General features: G+C 36.7%; 1 protein-coding gene across 5 annotated transcripts in view; it reads left to right on the top strand.

Annotated features, from left to right (window-relative positions):
- VPS13D (vacuolar protein sorting 13 homolog D) overlaps positions 1–12,249 on the top strand; it is a 111,430-nt gene that overhangs the window by 63,164 nt on the left and 36,017 nt on the right. For all 5 annotated transcript variants that reach the window (XM_072884143.1, XM_072884146.1, XM_072884142.1 and 2 more), the window contains exons 61-64: positions 755–851; positions 2,568–2,716; positions 5,220–5,354; positions 5,730–5,897. In XM_072884143.1, coding sequence (XP_072740244.1) covers positions 755–851; positions 2,568–2,716; positions 5,220–5,354; positions 5,730–5,897 — 549 coding nt within the window. The remainder of the gene's footprint in view (positions 1–754; positions 852–2,567; positions 2,717–5,219; positions 5,355–5,729; positions 5,898–12,249) is intronic.

Below are 12,249 nucleotides of genomic sequence, written 5' to 3'. Positions count from 1 at the left end.
AATCTGAAATAAATAATTTGTGAAATACACTTTGTTGAATTAACAGTGAGGCTTAAAGGATGCTATATCCACCTTCTCATGTGTATGGTGTTTACAGCTACACTACAGTGATGAACAGGATAATATGTTCAAAAATATAACAAATTAGGCCAGACCCCTGTCGGTTCATGTCTGTGACTTTACTTTTCAAGCCAGTTATTCTCACCTCAGAATTGATAGGTACCATTGTAGCATAGTGAACCAGAATATCTATGCTATGCTTTTCATGAGTTGTGTACAAGGTTATTACTTCTCTCTGGTAAGCTGTTATCTTGCAGCATAAACCCTGATCTGTGTACTGCAGCTGTTGATGTTTGGAAATTTATCCACCAGCTGTGGTATGCATTGTGAGGGCAAAACTGAGTTGGTTATCAAGACCTATTTTCTCACTTGGAATCTTTACCCATGTATTTTGACGCTATTTTGAAAAACAGCTGATTTCGGTGTTGGAAAACGGCTAAGTATCAGATTCTGAAGTGTTAGTATTAGGTAATGAAGCACAATACCTTCCAAAAACTTGAAACAGGCATCACTAGTTGTAGGTAACTTTAAGTGAAGAAAACTACCAAAGACATTTTGAAGGTGGGAATCTTACTACGAATCCATTCCAGTGAAAATATTCTGTTGAAGTACAACACATTGTCCAATTTAATGGCTTACATGGATCATATTTCTAGCGTTAATACTGTAAACTGAGACTTGTTTATCTTTGTAGCATCTGATGATCACTGCTCGAAAGTTCACAGTTCAAATTGAGGAGAAACTACTTCTGAAGCTGTTGAGTTTCTTTGGCTATGATCAGTCTGAATCAGGTATAGTATAAAATTACAAAGACCAGTTTTACAGTATACAGAGTTATTGTGATCTTTGCATATAAAATAAGTTCAAAACACCTAGCAAACTCTTAGCTGCTTGGAAACTTCCACTGTTGAACAGAAAGCTAATTTCTCAATGGCTCATATAAAGCTGTTCGTGTGTATTGTGCTTGTTACAGTATTCAGGTAGTGACCCATGTAACATGCTGTTGTCCACTACACGGTGACTGAGCTGAGCTGAGGCTCTATGGGAAGGAGTTTAGTATTCATCTTAAGTTCCTACATCTGGCTTCATCTAGATTGGGATAAAAGAAATTGTGTTATTAATTTAGCAAACCACTTTGTTTAGTAATGTTTGTTTATTTAAACCCAGGGCTAGAAATGGGATCTCTGTTCATTTGTTCCTTGGGCAGTTCCTCTTGCTTAACTGGAGGAAAATTTTGGCTGGCTGACCTTTTAGTTGTGGCATCCATACCCCTGTCTTTAATTGTAATATAAGTTTTCTTCCATTCAGTGAGGCAAGACAGAGTTCTTGAATCTTCTAATCTCATAGATGTTGTTCTAATCCTTCTATTTTAGGGTTTATCTGTACTTTGGAAACTTTCTGAAATGTCTGTTTTGGAGTGGCAATTGAAAAAGTAACTTTTATTATGCAGTAGGGTGTGTAGGGTTATATAATAAAATAACTGTTGCAGGAAAAACTATTTTTGGCATGATTCCAAATGTGGGCAAGCCTACCGACGATGCTCAAGAGTGCTGTGTCTTGCTAATCCACAGTATCTTCTGAATTGTCTCTGAAAAAATAAAGTATTAAGTTTCCCAGTTTTACAGAGGACTTAAACACTTAGATTTGTAGTGATGAACAAGAAGTAAAGATTTTGAGTTTTGCTCTTATGCTGTTTACTGATCTGTCCTTTGTTGTGGTTTACCCTGATGCTTTTGCTGATTTTTTGTTTTCTTACTCACTGTATACTCTTCATAGTTTATCCACTAGTGCTGATGATGTCATCCAAGAATCAGACAAAAATTATTTTGTCATTTACATTCAACATGTTTAATTGTTCAACCTGAGTTCATAAGACTTTGTCATCTTTCGTCTTTCCCCCTACCTTCTCACGCCACCAAGATGCCCTTACAAATAACATGTGATCCTGTTAGTGTCAACAAGATTTGGCTCACTCTGTACATAAATTGATTAATTGAATGTTTTCCAGGTAGGCATTTTGTCCATTCTGTAGCGACAATTGAAAAGATTGTCAGCTTTGCTTGCTTTGTACGTTATATTGATAGTTGAGCATGTAAGGAAGTATAGAGAAAGTAGAGAGAGGAAAACATATTGTAAGACCATGACTACACAGTAGGAAACATTGCATAGTTATGTTTGTATCGCCTTGCTTCTGTATGCTGACAAACATAAATTAGAAGCGAGATCAAAAGCTCAAATAACTTAAATTTGGATGACTTTTTTTTTTTAATCTAGCTACAAACACACTCAGGTTTTAGAGATGCAGGCAGATCTGAAAAAAAAATTCTTGAACCTCAAAGGTCAACTTCATGTCACAAGGCATGAGTAATTTTGCTGGCTACACTAGCAGTTGCACATACTTTTTATTTGTACAGAGAAACTATTAACTCTGTAAAGAGTATGCATTCATAACTCCATATGTATTTATATATCATCTATTCTGATTCCTGTGTTTTGTCTGGATGCAGAAGTTGAAAAGTATGACGAAAACCTACATGAAAAGGTTGTTGAACAAGGTGGAGGACAAAAGCGATACTACTTTGAAAATCTGAAAATTAGCGTGCCTCAAATAAAGTTGAGTGTCTTCACTTCCAACAAGCTACCTTTGGATCTCAAGGTACGCCAATGCATTCACAGAGTGTGCTTCCAAGTAAAGAGATTGTATTGCAGGAGGAAAAGGGAACAGAAGCTTTAACTTACTACTGTTAATTTCCATTTACTCTTCCATTGTTTAAGTTACAAATGATAGAAGTTCCAATAACTTCTGGTTTTTAATTTGCATAATTTCCAGTCTCTTCTGTAATATTCTTTCATTTTTGTAATTTCAGTTGAAGCACAGCCAACTTCACCTACTAACTCACTACTTTACAAAGGATCTTAGTTACATTAATGGTAGTGTAAAGAGGCTTAAAGGGAATGACTATCATATGGGAGGGCTGAGGTGAGGGTGAAGAAAAGTCAGAAGTTACTTAACTTAGGGAGCAGAGATACAGGACGACTCTGAGTGTTTTCATCCAAAAAAGGTTGTCTCACTCGAACTGGAGGGTTTGCATGAGCACTGTGCAATTTGGTTGAATATTAAAGTGAATTCAGATTGAGTATGGACTTAGGTAGAAAATCCGGTCCTTTTCATGTGGTAATACATGTCGTTCAAGTGAACCAGGGATTCCAAATTATAGCAAGAAGATAGTCTTGTCCAGTGTTCCCAACTTGTGTGTTGGGACCTTCCTGGACATACTAAGGCAGCAACAGTCAGCAATATTTCAGTTCCCTCTGAGCTAATACAACTAATTTCCTCCAAGATGGGGGAGTTGAAACAAAACCAACCAAACCAACCATAAAAAACCCTCCCCGCTGTGGAGGAACTGAGCTGCTCCCTATTCAATTTGTGTGTGCAAAAAACAAAATTGAGACACTGACCAGGCTTTTTTGTGCCCTTGATATTATGGGCATATGTGCAAGCTTTTAAGGAAGTTTAGTTTTGTGGAATGGGTGTATATCATGGAGCCTTACCAAGATGACCCAGCATATCATCAGTCCTGCATGCTTGTATTGCTTTTAGCAATTCCTTGTCCAAAAGAGGACAATTCAATAGCTAGCTGGAATATTCCTTACCATTCAGCAACATCAGCAGTGTCTTGAATGTGTTTGCACTTTAGCTTCAACACGAAAATGTTTATCATCCGATTATCTCAAACTTAGAGAAAACAGTGTTAGTGATGAGTGCCTTTAAGAAACTAGTAATGTGCACTGTTCTGTTTGGATTTCCTACCACCTTTGGTATATGATTGCAGATGGATATGTCTTGGCAGCCACCAGCATTGTTCCCAAGAGAAAACTTGGCGTATACATTCCCCCCCCCCCCAATGATAACAGTCACTCACTGTATTCTGTATATTAACTTTCACAGAAAGAGTTCCATTCAGTTTTGTAGCACAGGAGAGTTCAGGGTAGGAGGGAGAGAGTAATCACAGTAGAGCCTTTGTAGAAGTTTTTCTAACTACCTCTAATGTTTCTGGCTTGGACATTGCTGTCTGGTAATTTGGTGTAGACAGATTATTTTTATTAGGTACCAGTATTAACAAAGTTGCCTTATATAATATCTGATAGTTAAACAGGAAATTACTTCCTACCCAAGTGAATAATGAAGACTACTCTAGTTAGTCATCCATTTACTGAAAAAATAAATAGGTCCTTTCTTACTTGCAAACTTAAATCAGACCTGTAATTTACCTTAATTGCCTGCAGATGGCAGAAGAACTCATATTACTTACTACCAAGTATGCTTTAGTGATTAATCTAGAAAGATACAACACGAGTATCGGGCTTCTTGCCTTCTTCAGATTTTCTGATGTTGGTGACTGTGCAGATGCCATTATCAAGACCTGAAATAGAAGCGATCTCTTTCTTTCTTAAAAGATTAGTTTTCTTGTTACTTTTTCCAAAATTATTTTATTTATGTGTGTGTATATATAGATGCATAGCTTGCCCACTTTAAGTATGGTTTTTTTATGTATAGCTCGTACAGATTACAGATGGCCCATGGGCTAATTATTGTCTCAGTTTTCTTCCTTGAAAATAATTGAAAAAACTGGTTTAAAGAAATTGAGTACACCGAATGATGTTAAGAAATGAGCCTCAGGCTTGTAGGAAATTATGTATGTTATTCCAGCTCATCCTGACACTTAATCCGTTCATAGAACTTCAGCAGGGTGGAAAATACCCAGTTTTATCTTCACTACATATCAAGGAAATTCATTTAGGGTTTGTTTTGATTGGATATTAGAGCAGTTATAGCAAAGTGCTAAGCATGGAATATTAAATACATTTTGTTTTGAAATATTCCTATCAAGTGTAGGAAACAGATTGCATCAGGAAGAGTGTTTAATGACTAACTAGTTACTCAAGAAATGCAGTTCTAATAATTGATGATGCTTACAGGTAAGAGGTTTACGTAGTGATGGCCCTCTATATCAAAGTGTCTGCATGGCAGTGGTAAACTACTCCAGCAGCTTCAGATAATTTTGGTTTGTTACCCACTTAAAGATTAATTCATTTGGGTGCTGTGAATGAGAAGTAGAGAGAAAAATTAAAAGTAGCAATATCTTTTATTTAATTAGGCATTGAAAAGCACACTGGGATTTCCTCTAATCCGATTTGAAGATGCTGTGATTAATCTGGATCCTTTCACTAGGGTCCATCCATATGAAACTCGGGAATTTATCATTAATGACATTCTGAAACACTTCCAAGAGGTAAGTGTCATACAGATTTTATTGTGACAAAGGCCGAACTTCTCTTGATTGATGAGTTCTCTACTGAGGGTGTGGGAACTCCTTTCTTTATTATTTACTTAAGTGTTAGTGCTGTATTGCTGCTTTGGTATACGGAAAAATAGCATCACAATGCTTCTCAGAATACACTGCATTTTAAGATGAAACTATTGTTGATCTTACCAGTATTTGTGTGTTCATTTCTTCACTAAAACTGTTCATTTCTTCACTAAAACTGTCTGGTTTTGTATATGCTTTTGTTGTGGGTGGGACTTTTTTTTTTTTTCCTTTTAGTGAACCTTGCTGGTGTTAACATGATCCATAAGTGATATTTCATTCTTCCTGTTGATTTTACAGGAGCTGCTTAGTCAGGCAGCAAGGATTCTAGGTTCTGTGGATTTCCTTGGCAACCCTATGGGTCTATTGAATGATTTTTCAGAAGGCGTTACTGGACTTATAAAGTACGGCAATGTTGGTGGTCTCATAAGAAATGTCACACATGGAGTGTCAAACTCTGCTGCAAAGGTAATAACTGTGATATTAAAGTTTGCTAAAACAATAAGCAAAAAACAGTCAGGAAACAAGTCAAATAGAATTATTTACCATCTCTAAATTGCTTTATGTCCTGTTTGTTTTGTAAAAATTGTGTTTGAAGTGTAGGGTTTTTTTTTTTAAACGCTTTATATATACACTTCAGGGACACCAGAAACCCTGCAGGAGTCAGTGAAACCACTCAAGGCCTTATGATAGATATACATATATTTTGCAGATTGAATACAGTAGTTAACTAGAGTGAGAACTAAAATGTTGCTCAAGTGTGGTGTCATCTCCTACGTGCAAATGAACAAAGTTTTATTATGTATAGAATATATATATAGAGAGCGAGCGTTATAGGAATTTGGAGTATTTAAGGGTTTATTTAGTATAACAGGAATTAACTTTTATTTTTGGAAAGTGATTAAGCTGATGTGAATATCAATTATTATGCTAATTCTTGAGTTTGTTTTTTCTTTTTCTATGCCACATAGCAACAAACTAAGGAATTCCTAGATTGCTACACATTTATCTTTAGTGTAATTCCAAAGTCTCTGCGTGGTGAACATTCTTTTTGTTCTTGAGAGAGTTCAATTATATCGGTGTTATCAGTGAAAACAACTGTCTTTAGTGTCTGAGAGAGGTATGATCTGACACAGCAGCCAAAAATAGGAAGTGGTTTTGATCATGGTTGATACTGTGCTTGATACTGAATAAATATTATGTTCGCTTGGATAAAAAAACCCTTGAAATATTTTTCATTACATACATGGTGTGTAAACATGTACTGTAAGTGAATTTTGTGATCATGGGTAGAATTGGAATAATGCTTTCTTCACATAAGGACGTGTTGTTAAAATTTGTTTTTGTGAAAATTCTTTCCTTCCTATTATTTTTATTTTCCAAACTGGTAGGTTTGTACATGTACATTATCGTGATTCATCCTTTCACAACCTATTCCGCTCATTTGTATACAAGGAAATGTACTTTTTTCCCTGCATTAGTGGGAAAAGGTAATTCAGAAGATGAGAAAGGTGAAATGTAGAGTTTGCATAATTACAGATAGCTCAAGACTAATGTTATAAACCTAGTTAAACTGCCATGGAGATCCCCAGTCCATCACCAAGTGCATAGCTGTGAGCATATCTAACCCAGATAGTTGAACCATGAGGAAAGATGACATACACCTCCTCTATCATAATTATCTTGTTGCCAGCATTAGCCCATTTTGGACAATTTCATGAAATTCAAACAAAACACCATGTTGTTGATATTCCTGTCTTGATCCCATCCTAGGTGATTCTGTGATTATCAGCACTGCAAATACAAGCTTATCCAAGCAATCTGGTAGAAGACTTACTGAGCTTCTGTAAGGCAGTATCCATCTGTGCAAATAAGTATTTTTGTCCATACTTTCTACTCGTGGTTCTAGTCTCTTGTGACCCATCCACTCCACCCAATAGAGTATGTTTCTTTAGAGTTTCCTTTCTATAAAGTGTTGTTTCCTCACTGCAGTCACATCTGCAGCAACAGTCTCATAAATCTTTCTTTAAAAGGCACGAGCCTTCCTACGTTTCCCACAAGGGCAAGGTCATTCTTTGAACTTTGGAGTCATTTGTAACCAAGGGTTTTGTGAAGGAAGATTTTCAAAGGCAGAAGGGCAGTTGTATGCTGAACTCCTTTCAAAATTCAACAGGAGCTGAGTGCCTGCTTCCCATTTATACCTTTGAAAATCACCCCATGTACTATTTATCTGTCTTCCCAGGTATTTTTTTTCTTCTCCTTGATACATCCAAAATGTCTGTGATGCAAGTCTCACACAGTTCTCTTTTAAAAACTTTTTATATGGATTATGTATTTGTCCTCTCAGAACGAGGAGAGAATTCTATCCTTTAGGAAGGCTTAATAGTCCATCATGGAACTCCTTGATTAATCCTCCTTCCAAAGGATGGATCTTAATTCTGCTACATAGAAGACAACAGTAAAAAAGGCTCATATAATCAGGATGAATTCTTTCCTGTATCTTGCACTGCTTTTAGGCATCTAAATCTGCTAGAAAACTAAGCCAGGAATGTCCATATGATGAAAAAAGTTAACATTTCAAGTACAATTTGTGACGTATTATGTACATGGTACAGCGTAGAACTTCATCTTTTACTCCTTTCTACTCTACCATGTATATGCCTTATGATTGTGTCTCGGATATGTGAAGTTTTGGTAAAGAAAAAAATGGGGGGGGGGAAATAATTCCAGTTACTCGAGAAAAACATGACTGAAACAATAGATCATTTTCATCTTGCTACTGGTGCGCTCTGTAGGGAAAGTATGTTAAAGTATATTTTCACTGAATAAATTTTCACCTGAATTAGCTGTGCCACAGAGGTCCTCATCTTTGCAGCTTACTCTGTGGAGCTGGTAACTAATGCAGCCCAAACTAGATGAGCCCGTGTTCTGTATAGAAACTGATAATAGCCATTTTGGTTGTTCTGACTACCTGACTTTGAAAGTGTCTTAAATAAAAATCTAGCCTAGATTTTAAGATGAGTTAGCTTTTAAGGTGTGAGTAGATAGATAAACAAACTTTAATACTATAATCATCACTTTAAAAGTAACACTGCTTGACTGAATTGAAAAGTAAGCTATTTGAGTTGTATCTGGTTTTGTCATTTTATTGCTTTTCTATTTTATAGTTGTGTTGATTATCCCTGTAATGGCTTTTCCATGCATTTCAGAACACGCAGTGGGTAATGCCTTCTTTCAAGTGGAGAGCTGCAGTGTATTTAAGTTGGCACAAAACCTTAGGTTAAATAAAGTTCACTACAGACAGTTTTGTAGTTTTTATCCCTTGGAGACTCTAAGTTCTGTATTTTAAAAGTTCTTTGATCCTAAATATAGACACCTGAGGGAATTTCATTCCTTCTGAATGGAGACTTCTATAGTTGCCATATGCGTAGAAACGTCTTGCATTCTTGGCATCCACACTTTATTTCCCCCGTTAGGCATGATAGTACTAAATCCTAAATTATTCCTGTTTCAGAGGTGCTCCGATTAGAAATGAATACTGAACAGTGAATTAGCATCTGAACAAAAATGTTCTGTAGCTTGTGTTCTCCAAATGGAAAATTAAGCGTGGCTGTATATTACTGGCAAAGAGGTGTTGTGCTGACATAATGGAATTCCTGGTAGTAAAAGATTGCAAAGATTAATCAGCTTGTCAATACTGTATTGAATTTGTCTGATTCTTTCAACCCTTACAAGGAATTCTGTTATCTTTTATGAATTATGAGCACATAGTAATGTAGTTGTTATGACTCTGCAGGTAGGCTTAGTTTCTGGAGATATATATATAGATATATATAGATATAGATATATATATTGGATGGAAATAATTGTTGTGTCCCTCCCTTCCTCCCGAAAAAACTAATTTAATGACCTTCTTGAAAGAGCTTAATTTTCATATTGAACTTTGACGTTTCCAGTGAGAAATTTAATTAGGCTTCTTAAGGAAAGGTAAACCATCAGCCATGGCCGCATTTCCTTGTTAGGTTTTTGTGGAAGCTTGCAGAGTTCCCAGAGGCAGGGTTCCTTAAGCCTGGGAGCAGGCACTTGAGACGCCAAAACTTAAGTATAGAGGACTTGCAACAAATTGTATGGTGGGTGTGTGTTTTCTTTTATGGCTGAGGAAGAGGCACAAATGAACTTCTGCCCTGGACTTTCATTCCATATATTTATTTTAATTCAGTTCAGAGTGGTTGCAGAGGTGTTGAAGTGCTTAATAGAGATAGGAAAAGAGGTAGGGTGTTGGAACCGGGTAAGAAAACTGTAAGACTAGTAAGGATACAAATATTGTTCCAGGTGAGTGTTTGACATGGAGGCATTTGTAGAAAAGGAGCATGAAAGGAACACAAAGGGAAACAGGAGTTTTAACCCTCATTGTAAGGTAAATCAAAGCAGAATCTCAAGTGGTTGGCAGTGACAGAAAAATAAAGATAACTGAATGGAAAATGAAGAGGAAGTAATAAAGGGATTATTTAAAAACAAATCATGAACAAGTGTTTGACTTGTATGAATGTTAACTTTAACAAAACTGGCAATAAATAAGATAAGTGGATATAGCAGAGCACAGAAGGTAGGTACAATTTAAGCAGGTTCTACCCAGGAACAGACGGAAATGTTTCTAAAGCGATCAAAGCTGATGGTTCCCTTTTGTTTAAAGTTTCTTAGTTTATGTAACCAACCACTCTTACTTGATACCATTCAGAAGCAAGAACAACTGGCATTCTCGCATCTTTGGAGACACTGTGGTTCAGTAGTTCTAGGAATATTAGCTCAAAACGCAATTCAAGTAGCTGAAAAAAAGAATCATATCTTGGTGACAGGGAACTTCTGACAAAAGCCTTTGTATGTGAAGGCTGGGAAAGAAGTACATGGTGGTGTTTTCCTCAGGAGAGTATTAAACAAAATAATCAACTGGTAACATAGAAAGATCATAGTGGCATTCGGGTTCTGAGTTTCCTACCATTCTATATTTTCACAATTTTCTTTTGATTCCCTACTCATCTGTTTAACTATTAACAGCAGAATGTGTATGATTACTGGCACTCTCATACTGGATAAAAATGAGGAAGGCTGGAATACATGTCGTCTTTCTGGGCAACGTCACAGGTTTGAATTTGGGGTTTACTTTGGGAAAGCTGACGGTCATCCTTTACAAGGGTAGTCTAGGTATTGAGGTTGTGGGATCTAGCAGCGATTGCCATAAATAGTTTTTTCTATTCGTAGAAGTTATTTATACAGTTCAGGTCAAATGTAGCTTTCCCTGTGTTTTCTTCAGTGTAATCTTAAGATTTTTCTCCTTGTGTCTTCCCTAGTATTGTGTAGGGGCTACTTCAGGTAATGCATCCAGGTGGCACTGCAGATCATCTTCAGTTTAACTTGCATTTCATTCAGAGATCAGCAGTTCATGTGCAGGTTCAAGTGCCGAGCAGTGAGAATCTGTATGAAAATGCATATCGAGAGATGGCAAATAATTGAAATTCCCAGGCAGAACTTTTCAGTGCTGGGAGGAGCATTATAGATGAGGCCATTTCCTAGTAGTTTTAAAAGACAGCAAGCTTTATGGCCAATTAGTGACAATCAAAAGCTATGGAAAGTGTCACTTTTTATGTGCAGAACATCTGGTATCTGTGATCAGTACCTTTGAAAGAGGTTTTGGGATAAAGGATCGTCTTTGAGAAGTTTGAAGCATTATTTTGTTCTTCCTGTTTTTCATTTGTACCATGGGATAAAATGTGTGCGGCCACCATCCCGGTGGAAAGTTTTCTTTGCAATTCAGGTTAAATTCAGCCTTTCTTTTACAAAGCTTCTTACACAAAGTGTTTGTGAACCTGCTTTGACTACAGCATATTTTTATGTGGAGTAATGGGCATGGGTAACATCAAACAAAAGTGGTGATGTATTCTATGGGAAGAACTGTTTTAATCTGGACTTGATGTCTTAAGTGTGCACATTCAGAATCAAACTGACACATTGGTGGTAGCTTTGAATGAGCCTTTTTCAGGAGAAATTATTCAGTCAACAGTGAGAGTCCTGCAACAGTGCAACAACTGCAAATGGTGAGCTGCTTAGCTGTATTTAGAAATCTACAAGTGACCATCTTGACAATTAAAAGAAAAAGGGGGTTAGAAAGCTTTAAGTTTTACACCTGCTCTAGAGCTTTATTTTGAAGGGGTTTACCAGCTGATTTTCTTGCAGAATAAAATACAATGTTCCTGTTTTGCTGACTCATTGGGGAATTAAGTGAAAAAAGGAGAATTTAAAATGTGGTATGCAAAATGTTGCCAAAAGCACCAACTGTGAAATTAGAAATAAACATTTATCATAGACATGAAATGAAATTTGATCTTAACCTCCAGTTTTGAATGGTTAGCATGTCGTGAGAACAGGCACATATATCCCATATATCACAATTAGCATCTGAAGGAGAAAGAATGGGGTGTGGGTTTGAAATTAATGACTTCAGTCTTGACAAAAGGCTAACTACACCTCCCTACTGTGTATATAAAGTTCTATAGTTGTGTAGAGTATGTTCAATAGTACAGATTTAAACTTGGAATTCCTTGGCTGTGTATCCCTGCAATATTTTTATGCCCACGGGAGATGGCCAAGGTATCTTCTGAAGCCGTAACAATAGATGATTGGCATCAGTTCAACAGATCCGACCGCGTCATCTCTCAAAGAGTTGTTCGCCATTTAGACTGCACACATGATGGCAGGCTGAATTAATGTGTTTGCATTCGGTTTCCTTCAAAAATCTAATGGAGCACAGAAAACCTGTGGGTTC

The sequence above is a fragment of the Ciconia boyciana genome, chromosome 19 (assembly GCF_034638445.1).
Source record: "Ciconia boyciana chromosome 19, ASM3463844v1, whole genome shotgun sequence".
Lineage (NCBI taxonomy): Eukaryota > Metazoa > Chordata > Aves > Ciconiiformes > Ciconiidae > Ciconia > Ciconia boyciana.
Note: the sequence above shows the minus strand (reverse complement) of the source record. Positions and strands in the feature narration are given on the sequence as shown.